The sequence below is a fragment of the Mytilus edulis genome, chromosome 2, assembly GCF_963676685.1.
Source record: "Mytilus edulis chromosome 2, xbMytEdul2.2, whole genome shotgun sequence".
In the NCBI taxonomy this organism is placed as follows: Eukaryota; Metazoa; Mollusca; class Bivalvia; order Mytilida; family Mytilidae; genus Mytilus; species Mytilus edulis.
Genome location: NC_092345.1, coordinates 39935365 through 39952923, shown reverse-complemented (window position 1 = coordinate 39952923; position 17559 = coordinate 39935365). Strand labels below are relative to the sequence as shown.

The following is a 17559-nucleotide window of genomic DNA, read 5'->3' as shown; positions in this document are numbered from 1 at the left end:
AAAATTTAAGACAATTAGTTTCCATAATTTAAAAATAATATGAAAATTAAGCATCAAAATATGTTTGCTTGTGACAAAAAAAAAGGCGAGTGACTTATTTCAAAAAGACGCTTAGTTAACGACTTTAATGCACCTATCTAACACACGGCTGAATAATATATCATTCGAAAGTTAATAATCTAAACTTTCTGTTTTGCCCGGTCGTAAACAAATCGTACGGTGCATTTTCTGTTAAATCAAGGTCAAAGGTCATGAATAAACATTCTAATTTTTGAGATTACTAAATAAAAAGCCATTTTCTAATTCTTGTACCATAAAATTTTTCAAAATATCATATGAACTTTATTTAATATGATACATTATTTTCAAATCAAACAAAAAATAAGAGGTTAGATGCGCAATATTTCCAGAAAATTGAAAATTATCACAAATCCTAAAAAAAGGAAAAATTGTTCCAAAAGCAAAATATTTCTTGGGGAATCGATATTTGTTTGCTAAAAAATATATAAATGTATATGTTTAAGGTCATGGAATATTTGTTGTGTAATTCTAAGATGCAATTATTGATTATTGTTCATAGAACAGCCTTCTATTGAAGTGTTTGCATTTGCCAAAAAATCTGCCACCTGCAAATAGCGATCATTTTGTTATTCTATGTTAAGATAACACATCGCTAATTGTCAATATCAGGGAGGAGAACTCCCAAAGGGTAGGCAAATCATGTTCCACATGTGACATCCGTCTTGTGGCTCATGTAATTTCTTACTCGGTGTCAAGCCCTCTTCGGTAGGTAACATTCAAGGCAGAGATGACGTTATTTTGGCTACGTCGATTGGGACTGATCAGTCGTCATCTGGCGGAACAGATATTTCATAAATGTCAACCAACTCGTAGTGGCGTCCATAAAATTTTCAAAGGAATGATTTCAACTTTGGTTTAAAACCATGTTCAAACCACCATTTTCTTCAAATGTCCTGTACCAAGTCAGGCATATAGCAGTTGGTATCGAATAATCAGTTTCTTTGTATGTTGGCGTTTGTTTTTGTAGCCGTTCAGTGTTTCTGTTCTATCGTTGTGTTCCTCTTATAGTTGATGCGTTTTCCTCTGTTTAAGTTTGTGACCCGGATTTGTTTCAGTTACTAGTAAATCGATTGATGACTATTGAATAGCGTTATACTATAGTTGCCTTTATTTAATATCTTCATTGTGAGCAGTTACGCACTATCACGAAAATCGTGATAGCAAATGTTAGTTCTGGAATATTGTATCAACTTGGAGATATATACTCCACAATAAGATGCCGCGAAATCGAGTTAACATTGGGCAAGTGTTTAAATAAAGAGTTTTATTTAATTTCGCGGGCAATACGTCGACTCAGCATGTAAAGACAAATTAAGGAAATACAAAACCCTACATTTATACGTCTTATCATAAATATTTCAGATTTGTTTTTGTTTCAGAGGAGTTGAAGCTCAATGAAATCGGTCTCCTCCTTTAGTAGTAGTATATGCAGGCGTTATTATTATGTTGCTACATATAAATGAAAAGTTTATAATTTGGTAGTAAGGAGTGTTTTTATGGTTTGATTTATGCTCATCTCTTTTGTCGTAAAACTTGTTGTTGCTCTTCAAAATTATTCTTATTTGATGAATTAATGCATTTAAATAATGAACAACGCAATTTAAGCATTCAAGAAGTCAAATTTTATAATGTGTTTACCGGTTTTTTAATTCCTTGAAATTTCAATTTTTATCAATTTATTTTTTATCTATTTTTGTCTAAACTTTCAATTTCTTTTTTATGGTTCACATTTAAAAAAAGGGTCTTTTCACTACATCAATATTCATAATGAAGCTACAAATCAAACAATTAGAAAGTCAAAAGATGTTTATTTCAGTCTGGTAGTTACAATGCAGGTTGCAATCTCTTAGTTTCGCCCCCTTTATTTCAAGCAATAGAATGATTCGCGAACATAATTTTTTACTTTAAATTTTTCAGATTCTTAATAATTTGTTAATTAAATCTTATATTGACCACATACAATATTTAAATAGAAAGAAATGCTTAAAAGCTATTTTTTTCGCAGATGGCGGTATTTTGGGCAACTGTATGAGTTGTTATGATTTGCTCTTTGATTAGAAGTAAGCATAATTTTAGGACATTTATGATGTCAAAAACTTCTTTGATAGTCATTACAGGGTTTCACTTAGTTTTATAAGTGATTAGAAGCTGCATCAGAAAGAGAAATTTGAGTTTTCACACATTTTGTTAACTTTTACTCGAATTTCAGGAAACATGTGCTGTTTATCAAAAACGCGCTTTAAATATTTAAAAATGCATTTGATTAACGACTGTTAATCTTTTTGTTAAAAGTTGGTATATGTGAATTTAGTATATAAAAGTCTTATTATGCAATCTTAGAAAATATGCACTTATTCGTCCTTGGCCTTTGATCTTGATTTGACGGAAATTGCACCGTACGATTATTTTACGACCGGGCAAAACAGATAGTACAGATGTGTAGCTTTAAAATGATATATAATTTAACCATGTGTTAGGTAAGTGCATTAAAAATTTAATTGTATGGTTAAAGTCACTCGCCTATAAGTCCTGCTTATAAATTTACCTTTAAGAATTTATTATAACTCCTACAAGAAACCTAAATAGTTATAAAACATGTTTAGATGCAAAAACAGATACTAGGAGCTGAGATTATCTTAAAATTTAAGTCCAAGAAAATGTAATTTTAAAACTGTTGTACTCCTGACATCAAAGAAATAGTTCTAAAAGAAAAATTCCTTGTCTATCAGACTACTCTTTGAGTGCAATCTTGTATCAAGTATAGTATCTTTTGAAAAAAAAAACAGAACCATATATTGGCTTTTGTATTTTTTCAGTCTGAGTCTTTAAACTTCAAAGTTGCACTCCTGACACCCATAGGAAGGCCTTATTTACTTGACTCTCACACATTATTTATATCAATAATCAGGTAAATGAACTATTCATTCTAGAAAGGACATATTTTTTTATTTACAGTATTGACTTTTGTTTTTGTTAAGGTGCAAGTCATTTGAGCTAAAATCATTCTATTCCTCAGTAATACTAATTTTTGTGTTGCACTCTTGACACAACTTTTTTTCAAAACACATCTGTATCAAAATGGCTCAATGGAAAAGCTTCATTTTGAGCTAAAATCATCACTAAGATATAACAGTTTTAAAACAAATGAGAATTTAAGTCATATCACTCCATAAAACAATTTGCTGTGTCTTGAAAAAAAAAGTATTTTCTCAAAATGTCACAAAAAAGTGTTGCACTCCTGACAATTTTGGCATCTTTTTTACACATAATTTTTTTAATACTTGAGATTTTCCGAGGATGTTTTGCAGGAATATTCTCCACATCAAACGACATCATTTGGAAACAATTTATCCAATCAAATGATCAGCATGGTTCATAAATATTGCTATATATGCAAGGAACCATTTATTTTGACTTTGCCCATCTCTAGAATGGTAAAGGTGACGCCACCAAAATTCAAACTTGATCTGTGTTTTGTGGTAAACATGTATATGTTTCATTGCATTTAGTTGAGGCAAATTAAAGTCAGAGAACGGAAACTATAAAAACAAAAGCTTTTTTTTCATCGTAAAGGTCATTGATCAGTATTTTGTGATAATAAGCATTGTTTATAAGTTTCATAGCATTTGGTTGAGGCAAATTAAAGTAAAAGAAAGTTTTTAAAGAGGGAAAACTCTAGAACAGTTTAAGTGATGCCACAAAAATTAAAACCTAATATGTATTTTGTGATAACAAACATAGTGTATAAGTTTATAACATTTGGTTGAGGCAAACTAATGTTAGAGAACAGAAACCAACATTGGGACGTATGGACATAGGTACAGACGGAAAATGGTTGTACTTACACCCCACCTCCACCCCCACCCCCCTCAGCTACAGCAAGGGCATATAAAGATAACCCTGCATGTGTTAATCAGTTACAATATATTTAGGGATTTTTTCCTTAAAAAAAATACTTCTAAGGCCTTACCTCAGCATTAGGCTTCAGTCTCATATTTCTGTAATTAAAACATATAATATAACCTTGAACAATGGTCAATTATGTAGAAAAAAATAGAATTAAATGACACAAATTAATTCATTGTTGATCTTTCTGTTTTAAGTTTTTCTCTCTATCTTCTTAAGTTTTTGCCAAAACCACACGAGAGGGTAAAATAAAATTAACATCTAAGGGCAATCACTCCTATATAGTCTACTCACTACTTTGGCGATACTTGTTGCTGATCATTTTGTGATTAAAGCTATTTGGTCCAGAAACAGAGTTTCGAATATAGTACATAGTATGAACAGTGTTTTCCGTGCTATTTTTTTTTATGGCCATTCCAAATTTTTTTTCTACGTGTTTTAGACCTAAAAAAGCAAGAAGGGGGGGGGGGGGGGTTACATTTCACTGTAAAAAAAATGGAATTCTAAAATAAAGTAGTAATTAAAAATCTTTAAAATGTAAAAAATTAGCATTCAGAAGCTGTAAAAAGATTTCAAGACCCCCTCAACATAAAACTGTCCATATTTTGAGTTAGAGCCGATGAAGTTTATTATAATTTTGATATAATTTTTTCCCAAAAGTAGTACAACACACTTTAAATATTAATGAGAAAGCACAGATGGGATTTTTTTAAATTATCATTTATTGCCTTAGAGACATGCAATACGAAATAAATGTGTTCTCGAACCTGTCTATCTTTTATATTTTGAAAATAGTAGGCAAAAAAAGATTGTCATTCAAGAGTTAGAACTAAAATAATGAGTCAACTGACAATTTCAGCCCTTATTATAGATCTCGTCATTTTTGCTATTTTATAGGGGTATTAGCTACAAGATATTGAATATGATTTTGTTTTGTTCATCTATTAACACAAGTGAAATGGAATAATAATTTGCTTTAAGCAGCTTATTTGGTTCAGTTTGTCAAAATAATCAAGAAACATTACTGACGAATTATTCACTAGGATCAGTTTTCAGGTGACCTTCAATTTAACCCATTAGTTAGATATTGGTTCTGCATGAATTAGTCTTTATGGGCCATTTTAAAGAAAAGTATGTCACCATTGAAAAAGAAAAAAAGGTAAACAATTTTTCAGATTTTTTTAAAACAGAATGCACACTGGCAGCCATGTAATCCGATGAGTCAATCTGTTGTAGAGTTGTCACTATATATATATATAACTCGACTAAACATCAACCCAACAATGTTAGATCTGTAAATTTGCTTTCGCAAATTTTTGGTTCTTCCCTCGCCGGGATTCGAATCCATGCTACTGTGATATCGTGACACCAAATCGCCTGCACTGCAGCCGTCCCGCTAGACCACACGACCACCTGGGCTCTCAAAAAAAAGAGCTTTCGCTGGCCGTGTGTTACCTTTCCTCGTCAGTTTTAATCTAGCGGCATACTACAGTACATGATATATAAGGTATGAAGATGTTATTGTTACAGATCAGCTAAATTATCTATAGTAAAGGATCCTACAAATTAATGTAATATACGGTCACAGAAAATAATTATATTTATAAGTACGTCTGAGTCAGCGACAACTCTACAACAGATGTATCCATCGGATCGCCATCAATGATGGTGATACATGGCTGTGTACATAATGTGTATACAACTCGTCTAAACATCAACCCAAAAATGCTACTGTGATATCGTGACACCAAATCGCCTGCACTGCATATATATATATATATATATACAATAACAGCCCACCATGGCATCGGAAACATATGAAAGTTTGATTTCATTACATCAGGGGATTTGTGATATCTTATATTAGCCTGTACGAATTCTGCCTGGCAACAGGCTAACATGTCAGAAGCAAACAAACTTTGTAGTCAGGTTCTTTGCACCTTTAACCCAGCCATCATAATGTCAAAAACTGTGGATAGATTAGTTACAAATTTTCTATGGTTAGATGCTACTTGTCTAGTGTCAAAAAATGGATGGGGGTTGTTGAAGTTAATCCTTCCTGAAATAAACTCTGCAGTGCTTACAGCTACTCACGCAGCTCTGTAAGCACTGCTGTCTGGGTCAGTTGTTACTTCATTTACTTCTAATCAATCCTCTTTTGTAGTTCCTCAAACACTTTCTTGCCCACCGCTCTTCATTACCTTTACTGTCTTGCATGTTAATATTTGCCATGCACGGACCAGCATGATCGCCTACATCCGTACTACAGACCTCCTTAAATTCAAACTGACCATTTCTCTGTGTGCGTTCATCGTGTATTGTGCCCGTTGCGTGCATGTATTGTACGTGTACCAATTGTGCGTTCATCATTCCGTGTGTTTTCCGTGTAATGTGCATGCATCGTTCATTCATTCTTAACCGTGTATCATGCGCTCATCAATCATTCATTCTTAATCGTGTAATGTTCGTTCATCAATCTTTCATTCTTAAACATGTAACGTGCATTCATCAATCTCTAATCGTGTAGGTTCATTAATTATGGTTTTTATATGATAGAGCTCATCAAAGCTTATATTTTATCTGTTATAGTGTATGTATATATATATATATATGTTTCGAATTTGAATAAAATTTACATTCATACTTACTTTTATGTGAACTCTTAATTAACTTCATCGTACATAACGTTCATACAGATTGATGACTTTTTTGTGTAAAATTTATTTATCGTCTAAGTATTTCGTGTTTATTCAGTGAATCTTGACTGGGACTGACACATTTTAATATAATGATACATGTTATATGTACAAACAATAACATAATGACGTTTCTACGACAGAACAGTTAAAATTGGAATGTCTACTTAACTGAGCGTAATGGGCTTAAAATATACTGTTGACCAACTGATATTTGTAAAAAATATTCTGTCAATTAAACACAAAAGTGCTTTTGCAAGATTTAGATGTGGGGTAGCTCCACTAAAAATAGAAACTGGAAGGTATGAAGAAAAGAAGTCCACGAGATGACATGTGTTGTAGCTCTAATATTAAAGATGAACTTCATGTCCTTTTAAAATGCCCACTATATGTAGATTTAATGCAAACATATTAAGCCAAACGTTTTAATGAACATTTTAACCTATGATTATCAGATAGCGAAAAATTTATATTTTTATACAAAAACGACAATGTTGCTGTAATAGTTGCAAAAAACATCAACAATATTTCATTGAAAAGAAACGGCATTTTATTTCACTAGTTCTTGAAGAAAAGACGTTTTATATTCATTTAGTATAGATGGACACTGTAAAAATATTAAATGTAAATGAGTAAAAATATGTTTGTATTTATATATTGTGTCTTAAAAGTCTCTCTCCAAGAGAAAACGAAAATGGGATCCATCGGGATCCCAATGAAATCCCGGTGAAATTGTCGGGATAAGCCGGGATAAGCATCTGGAGTCGGGATCCCATTCTGGATAAATATCTGAAACTGGGATCCCATTCGGGATAACTGTCTGAAGCCAGGATTCCAGTCTAGATAAAACGGGATAAATATCGGACACTGGGATCCCAGTCCGGGTAACTGTCTGAAGCTGGGATCCCAATCCGAACTGTTTAAAGCTGGGATCCCAATCGGGATAACTGTCTGAAGCTGGGATCCCAGTCTAGTTGAAACGGGAAAACGTATCAACCATAATTATGTTTTAGAAAATATGTAAGTGTTTGGTTAGTGTATATATGTCTCTGATGACATCTAGTACAGGTTATTGGTGTTAATTAACAATGTGTATGACACCAAAGCTATCAGGTGAAGCCAATCACTTAATGGGTTACAGTCTCACTTAATTTTCAGTTTGACAGATATTAATAAGTCAGAAAAATGCCGAGATTTTCGCGATAAAAATGGCAGGGCGTCCGAGAAATGTCAACGGGTGTTTTGCCAGAAAAGCTTGGGCTTTGTCCTCCAAATTCGATTCTATTAGTTGTCGTCCGGCATCAATGATAAGATTATGATCGACATCTTAAAACGTTGGTTTCTCGACCGCGTGCTTTATTTTCAATTGTACTGAACAGTTCGACCCTAGAAAATACTGTCATAAATAATGCGGCCACTAATTTATCCGCATGCACCCTGTGCCGATTAATAAAGTTTTCTTTTCTTATATTTAGTAAAAACTGGCCTGTAATTAATATTTTTATGCGATACCCTTATTTATTTATAACTAGAACACACCCGAAATCGCGGGCATATACAGCTTGTGAACTGTTGTAGGATGATTTTTTGTAAAAGATATTATGTATGGAGAATTACATAAAAGGTATCAAAAGCCCTCTCCCTTTTTCCAAAGTCAGATATTTGTTTCCTTTCTGTTAAATTCAATTATATTCGTGTTTCTGGCCTACGACCACAATTATTCTTCTCACTTGCTACAATGCTTCTTTTGGTAGAAGTCAAATGAAATTAAAAATTTGCACCGTTTCAAACATGAAATAAATGTAACTGCTTATATATAGACCATTAGTGGTCTAAAAAAAATGCTTCTATGACAATTTATCAGTGCTTTTTTCTTTGAGAGCCTTATTAACATGCCAATGGTAGGATTTGAATCATGTATAAATGACTAATACCATGGAAGTAATCTGGTAATATTGGAAGGAATAACATCGTCGTCACTTCAAAGGTTTCATCTGCGTTACCGCCCATCTTTCAATAACTCGTTAATTGGTTCAATATCTGGCATGGAAGTTTATTCTCCGCATGTGATCGATCAAATCACTAACACTTATCGGTCATTTTCGTGTTCACGGAGAACTACGAACAGACAAGTTTTTGTCGAATATACATGCGAAGTAACCCAAATAGTCCATTCGTTACATTCCGTTGATGTACGCTGCCGAAAAGAGTCATTCGTTCAATTTTTATTTTAGTCCAATTTTCCCCTATTTTTGGTTAGTTTGAACTTAATAGTTAAAACCGACAGCTATCACATACAAAATTGGAGAACAAAGTTGTGTCATTTCAATTTTAAAATTTACAGACAATTAAAAAACCATTTCCGTATAAAGTTAAGAAGATGACTGTACAAAAAATACGTTTGGACACCCTTTATTAAATACGAAAAATCTAAATCTCTCGTGTATTTATAGTCAATTAAATTATTAACAATTCTAAACGGTTCTATCCTTCATTTTAAGTTCTTGATACATAAACTAATTTGTGTCAAAATGAATTTACCGTAAGACAGATAGATGCTAGCCCATTTCATCGGTTTGTTATATTTTTTGCTGTATAGCTTATTATATTAATACAAGCATTCCACAATAAACACTTTTTAAATATATATTTACGAAAATATTATCCCCGTTTTAGTTGTCCAGTTTCAATAATGCAATCAATGACATTTATGACATATGCATAAATTTAGAATACTTGAAAGTAAATATTATTTCATTCAATCTCGATAAACTTTGCACATTTCAACAGTAAAAAAATCTATGCCTACATTTGCCTACATTATTTTGTTAAACATCATGTGAAACCTGATCGATTCATCGGTATTTAACTGTTTAACTCGGGATCCGCTTTTAACCGGAAAATACTTTTAGAACAGTTTAAAACAAACGGTAAAACGCAAAAATATGCTAAATTAAATACAATTTTCCATGTTAAACTGCTGTAATTTGAACAATTCTCGTCCGTTTTTCAAGTTTTTTTCACCATTCGATTTCTTTCTAAAGGTAGATATTCTATGTGATACAGCGCTACCTTGTTATTAATAAACTAGGGATTTCCCACAGGTGCGCTATAATTACCGGACTCGATAAAACCACGTGACTGATAAGAAATTCCAGATGCCTTTTACAACCGCGGTAACGCAGATAGTAACCAACCGACCGTGCAAGGGCTGTATAGCCAGTCAAGGTCGTTAAAAACTTCCATTTGTTGTAGTAACCAAAGGCGTCTTACCGCTGAGACTATAATTGGATGAAATCGTATGACTTTAGTACAGAGCTCAGCATGCTATAAATACATGCTAATTAGTCGTTGTTATTCCTTCTAAATATTACTTCCATGCTAATACCGACTAAGGCTAATTTGAGGGGTTATTTAGTGAAAATAATAAGTCGCTAGTTTTCATCTTCATGGGATAAACTAGAGGCTCTAAAGAGCCTGTGTCGCTCACCTTGGTCTATGTGAATATTAAACAATGGAAGCAGATGGATTCATGACAAAATTGTGTTTTGGTGATGGTGATGTGTTTGTACATCTTACTTTACTAAACAGTCTTGCTGCTTACAATTATCTCTATCTATAATGAACTTGGCCCAGTAGTTTCAGGGGAAAATGTTAATAAAAATTTACAAATTTTATGAAAATTTTTAATAATTGACTAGAAAAGGACAATAACTCCTTACGGGGTCAATTGACCATTTCGGTCATGTTGACTTATTTGTAAATCTTACTTTGCTGAACATTATTGCTGTTTACAGTTTATCTCTATCTATAATAATATTCAAGATAATAACCAAAACAGCAAAATTTCCTTAAAATACCTATTCAGGGGCAGCAACCCAACAACGGGTTGTCTGATTCATCTGAAAATTTCAGGGCAGATAGATCTTGACCTGAAAAACAATTTTATCCCATGTCAGATTTGCTCTTTGGGCCAGGTGAGCTAAAAATGGGTTTGAGAATTGTGTATTAAGTGCTTATCATTTATTCGTCAATTAATCATTCACTGTGCGTGAATCATGCGTGTATCATTTATCATTCATCGTGCAAGTATCGTGTGTTTCATCATTCATCGTACATGTATTGTGCGTGCATCATTCATCATTCACTTTTCGTTAATCCTCTGTGAAACGCTCATCGTGCGTGTATTGTGCGTTAATCATGCATTGACTGTGCGTGTATTGTGCCTGTGGTCAGTCTGAATTTTAGAAGGTCTGTAACTGTATGCTTTGTATTCGAACAAGTTTAGATTTTGGTAATGTGTTTATAATGCTATGTTTATTAGTTTCATTTTCAGCAACTGTATAAGCACACTGGGTTGCTGGTTGAAAAGGGGTCTTCCCAATGCCAGAATAAATAGCATCATAGTATACAGTCAGATTGATTGTTAATAACATCAGGATTTTCCCAGCGTATCTTTTTATCCTTTTAATTTTATCTCTTTGTTGTTGTAAATCTCTCATTTTTTCTTCTTCCATCTTTTCAGATATTGCATTAGCAGTGTCTTGCATACCAGAGACAAATGGAGGATGAATATTTGAGGCCATACAGATTTTACAGTAACTTAATTGCTGTACTAATGGGAGTATGATGAAGACCAACAAGATACACTGTCTGTAATATTTTATTCCAATTTAATTAATTTTCCGTGATCGTACATACTTTGAATGAGATTCCACAGAATGCTTATTTACTACTTCTTTAGGTTGTACTGTAAGATATTTAATAGGATGATTGTGTTTCTTAAGGTGTTGATAAATGATATTTTAAAATTTATTGGGTCTTTCTAAACGGTAAAATGTTCTTAAGTGTGTGGTTCCCATCGTAACATGACATGTTGAGGACTGTACCTTGACCTATAATGGTTTACTTTTATAAGTTGTGACTTGGATGGAGAGTTGTCTCATTGGCACTCAGACCACATCTTTCTATATCTATTGAACAAGTTAAAATAGTTATTGGTAAAGATCAAAATTTGAAGTAATGAAAAACTGTTATTACATACCTGTCTGCCTGCATATCATAAGAGGATGGACTCTTCCATGCTAAATATTCCTCTTTAAGTAACTAAAAATATAAATCAGTTAACATAATTGTCTTGTGTCAGATTTGCTTACTCTCATTGTAACCTATTTAAAAAAAAATGCTTCGACGAACACAGCCTGATATGACTGCAAAGCTCGAAGCCTTAACAGTTGAGGCAAGTTTAGACACAATATCTAAGCTTGACTGTCTGAATTTGGATTGTGATAAAATATTTGACATAATACAGGTAATGCTGACACAAAATAAATGAGGTCAAAGATCTTAAAATTTGAAATGGACATTTAATGTACCTAGTATGGTCTGATATCCAAAATCTAACAAAATAGTTATATTCAGCACATAAAAAAACCCACAAAAAAATATTTTAGTTGAAGTCATAAAAACCAAAAAATGCTTTTACAACCCAAGAGAAAACGAAAACGGGATCCATCGGAATCCCAATGAAATCCTGGTGAAATTGTCGGGATAGGCCAGGATAAGCATCTGGAGTCGGGATCCCATTCGGGATCATTATATCTGAAACTGGGATCCCATTCGGGATAACTGTCTGAAGCCGGGATTCCAGTCTAGATGGAACAGGATAAATATTGGACACTGGGATCCCAATCGAGATAACTGTCTGAAGCTGAGATCCCAATCAGAACTTTCTAAAGCTGAGATCTCAATCGGGATAACTGTCTGAAGCTGGAATCCCATTCTAGTTGAAATGGGAAAGCGTATGAACCATAATTTATGTTGTTGAAAATATGCAAGTTTAATATATTGCTAATAAGATTCACAAAAAGACAATTTTGAATAGAAAAAAACATAAATTCACATGATATGTTATTGTAAGTGCTGTATTTTGGAATGAAAGAGATACACAAATAAATATACATGTATAAAAAAGAAGATGTGGTATGATTGCCAATGAGACAACTGTCCACAAGAGACCACAATGACACAGACATTTTAAACAACTATAGGTCACCGTACAGCCTTCAACAATGAGCAAAGCCCACACCGCATAGTCAGCTATAAAAGGCCCCGATATGACAATGTAAAACAATTCAAACAAGAAAACAAATATGTAACACATTAACAAACAACAACCACTGAATTACAGGCTCCTGACTTGGGACAGGCACATACATAAATAATGTGGCGGGATTAAACATGTTAGAGGGATCCCAAGCATCCCCTAACCTGGGACAGTGGTATATAAACTCATCAAAGATACCAGGACTAAATTTTGTATATACGCCAGACGTGCATTTCGTCTACAAAAGACTCATCAGTGACACTCGATTCCAAAAAAGTCGAAAAGGCCAAATAAAGTACAAAGTTGAAGAGCATTGCTATAACAGTGACAACATAAGAACGAACTATAAAAATCAGTTGACAAAGGCTTAACTCATCAGATGGACAAAAATAAAATACGTATTCTTTAAATACACAGATCAAAAGTTTCACCAGGTAATCGATCCTAATCTGTATTGCATTATACACCAAGAAAGATTTGTACTATTCCAATCAACATAAATGTGTTTAACATAAAAAAAATTGCAAAGAGACATTAAAAAACACATCTGTGTCAATATTTACACACCCATCGATAAGTTGTCATAAATCACGCATGTGGACGCTGGTATTAATTAACAACCAGTTTAAGAAGCTGTGATTCATTTCCGCTCTAGATAAAAAGATTCAGAAGCAATAAAATTATGTTAAATTATTTTTTTGGTGACCTGAACAGGGGGGAGGGGGGCACGTGTTTGTGACAATACTTGAAGCAGTTATCATGAAACTATGATTACTGGTTTATAACTATTAAGATAACCTCCCTTTAGTTTTTCATGAATTTCTGATATGACATTGAGAAGTTGTTGAACTAAATTCTTTTATTAAGAGACAGGCGTATCATGCACTCATGGTGCAGCTGTTTAATGACATATCTCAAAAACTGACATGGTGTAAAATTTAACAAAGGGTGACTATCAGTGAGGAAATATTCAGACAGATCAGACAACCTAATTTGGAGTAATTGCCCATGAAATGATGATTTTTGTCGAGCCTGCAACTTTTGTTGCAGAAAGCTCGACATAGGGATAGTCATCCGGGGGCGGCTACGTCCGCGGCGGTGTTAGCTCACTTCTTAAAAGCTTTATATTTTAGAAGGTGGAAGACCTGGATGCTTCATACTTTGTATATAGATGCCTCATGTTACGAAGTTTCCGTCAGACACATGTCCAATGTCCTTGACCTCATTTTCATGGTTCAGTGACCACTTAAAAAAAAAGTTCAAATTTTTTGTAATGTTGAATTTTCTCTTATTATAAGTAATAGGATAACTATATTTGATATGTGCGTACCTTGCAAGGTCCTCATGTCTGTCAGACAGTTTTCACTTGACCTCGACCTCATTTCATGGATCAGTGAACAAGGTTAAGTTTTGGTGGTCAAGTCCCTATCTCAGATACTATAAGCAATAGGGCTAGTATATTCGGTGAATGGAAGGACTGTAAGGTGAACCAACTGGCAGGTGTCATCTGACCTTGACCTCATTTTCATGGTTCAGTGGTTATAGTTAAATTTTTGTGTTTTGGTCTGTTGTTCTCATACTATATGCAATAGATCTACTATATTTGTTGTATGGAATGATTGTAAGGTGTACATGTCTAGCGGGCAGATGTCATGTGACCTTGACCTCATTTTCATGGTTAAGTGGTCAAAGTTAAGTTTTTGAGTTTTGGTCTTCTTATCTAATACTATATGCCATAGGTCAACTATATTTGGTGTATGGAAATATTTTATGATCTTTATGTCAGTCAAACAGGTTTTATTTGACCTCATTTTCATGGTTCATTGCACAGTGTTAAGTTTTTGTGTTTTGGTCTATTTTTCTTAAACTATAAGTAATAGGTCAACTATATATGTTGTATAGAAGCATTGTTAGCTGTACATGTCTGCCTGGCATGGTTCATCTGACCTTGACCTCATTTTCAAGGTTCATTGGTCTTTGTTTAGTTATCTTGGTTAATGTTAAGTTTATGGTACAGTTGTTATAAAGCTTAGCTTTATACTTAAAACTATCAACATAATATCAATGATTAGTATAGAAGGCGAGACATTTCAGCGTGTGCACTCTTGTTATCCATTTAGGGGCATTATGTTTCTCAGTCTGTGCGTTCGTTCATTATTATGTCAGCTCGTTGGTACATATGTCGATATGTCCTGTTGCATGTTAAAGTTTTTGGTCAAGGTAGTTTTTGATGAAGGTGAAGTCTTATCAACTTGAAACTTTGTACACATGTTTCTTATGATATGATCTTTCTAATTTCTTATGTCAAATTAGAGTTTTGACCCCAATTTCACGGTCCACTGAACATAGAAAATGATAGTGCGACACATTCATGTTTATAGTAATGTGTTGAAGTTATTAATAATATTCTCATATTAAAGTTAACTGTACCAATGTTACTGCGCCAGTAAACTTGTCATGTTCTTGTTTTTGTCTCGCCTTGACGGGGTCAAAAAGTGAGACATTAGATATGCTGTTTACGGCGGCGGCTTCAACAATGTATCAGTTTGTGATTAGGTCTAGTTAATAGTAGGGTGCCCAATCAACAAATTTTATCAATTTGCCTTAACGGAATAACACACGGCTATATTTTTTATCATTGGAAAGAGAAGGAGAAGCCTCATCGAAATAGCGTTGTTATTTAAAATTACAAGAAAAGATAATGACTTGTATATCTCGAAGGTCAGATGTCATCCGAATTTCTGCAAGATTTAGTTTGTACTTGTGAGGGGAAATCACAACATACAGAAAAATGAAATCTTATACATCCTCATCTTCGTCGTCATCAATGTTTCTAACTGCAACCAGACGATTATTTACATTTTGACATATGTCATTTGCCTGACATGGGCATACATCTGTACATGATAGATTTTGTCGAAGCAAATGCAACCCTTTGAAAACACAGATTTCCCCTCACAAGTACAAACTAAATCTTGCAGAAATTCGGATGACATCTGACCTTCGAGATATACAAGTCATTATCTTTTCTTGTAATTTTTGGCAATCTATAAATGCAAGCTAGCAGAAAAGCTTCCAAATGCAATTGAATTCAAAAATAGATTGAAAAACTTTTATAACTTAAGAGTTATATACAGCAAGAAAATACAACAAAGTTTTTGAACTTGAAAAACTTTGGGCCCCTAGGCTAATTATTTATCCTGAATGGTAATCAAACAACCAAATTTGTATCAATATATATCATTTGACCTATTTATGGTACAGAGCATACAACATGTAATATATGCATAGCACATGTAAACCTTTTTTTTCTATTAAATAATCTATAGATATTTCTATATGAATAGAATGTGAAATAAGAGAGAAAGAAAGAAAGAGTGAGTGAGTGAGTGAGTTTGTGTGTGTGTGTGAGAGAGAGAGAGAGAGAGAGAGAGAGAGAGAGAGAGAGAGAGAGAGAGAGAGAGAGAGAGAGAGAGAGAGAGAGAGAGAGAGAGAGAAAAGAGAGAGAGATAGTAAATCTTGATAAAACAACAGTCTTTTGTTGTTATATATTTGAAACCCTGTAACACCTTAGTCAGGTGTCAGGTGGTGCTGTAAGGGTGATGTAGGTCCCGACTATTGAAAAAACAAATCTAAAATCTAAAAAAAAATCACAGAAATAAATGAAGATATAAAATAATGTTTTTTCAGCAGAGCTGAGCAGACATATATATTACAGAATGTAAATGGGTAAAAATGTCTCTGATTTTAGGTATCATAAAACTTTTAAAATACTATTATTTAGTATTGGTTCAACATAATCAAAAATAGAAATATAAAATACATTTATACATAAACTATTTTTAGGTCAAGATTATGTAACTATAAATACATGTAATCAATAAATTAATAATAATTGTAGGCATTTGGAGACAAATGACAACAAGAAATAAAGATGTTGATGTTAAGTTGCAACTCTTACAGAATTTGCTATCAAAGGCAGATTGTCCCATGATGTACATGTTTCTAGAAAAATCATCAAACCAACAACCTTAGTCTAAATAACAATACAAGAGATGCAATCTTACACTGTTCCATGTAAGGATACTTACCAAATGCTGCAAGCATCTTTGAGTGAAATAACTTTCAGACGAAGAAGTTTTATTAAAGGTGACATACAGCCACAATATAAAGCGTTGTGTGATGATACAACACCTGTTACAGAAATGTTATTTTGAGACAATATAAAAGAAACAAGAGGCTGCCACAACGACAGCAAACCGGATTTATTAACATTTATTTGTGTCCTGGCAATATCACAAGAACCATAACTGATGAATGCTGAAAGTGAAAATCATCAATATCAAATTTGATCTCCATTTTGTAGTCAGTATCAACATATTAAAATTTGAAAAGCTTAGATTGAATGGTTCATTAGTAAATGCAACAACGTGAATGCCCATCCCTAGATTTTCCATCATCTATCATGGAAAACTGCATGGAATTCCATGGAATATTTTCCCATGAATTCCATGGAGTATTGGAACCTGTTTTCCATGGAAATCCATTGAAAATAAAAAGAGAAAAAAGAAATTAATAATATTTCCATCTGAAACATTTTCCATGGAATTCCATGGAAAATATTTTCCATGAAGTTTTTCCATGGAATTCCATGGAAATATATTACATAGAATTTCTTTTTTCCATGGAATTCCATGGAAATATTTCCATCATTTCCTTTTGAAATGAATTGCTCAAATTAACCTTTTGACAATATACCCTGTTTAACAA

At 33.3% G+C, this 17559-nt stretch overlaps 1 protein-coding gene across 1 annotated transcript in view; it reads right to left on the bottom strand.

Annotated features, from left to right (window-relative positions):
- The window catches only part of LOC139510159 (protein C-mannosyl-transferase DPY19L1-like), a 306322-nt gene that overhangs the window by 123895 nt on the left and 164868 nt on the right, over positions 1–17559 (bottom strand). Inside the window, exons 15-16 of the mRNA XM_071296510.1 lie at positions 11728–11789; positions 4052–4079 (exon numbers count right to left, since the gene is read on the bottom strand). Coding sequence (XP_071152611.1) covers positions 4052–4079; positions 11728–11789 — 90 coding nt within the window. The remainder of the gene's footprint in view (positions 1–4051; positions 4080–11727; positions 11790–17559) is intronic.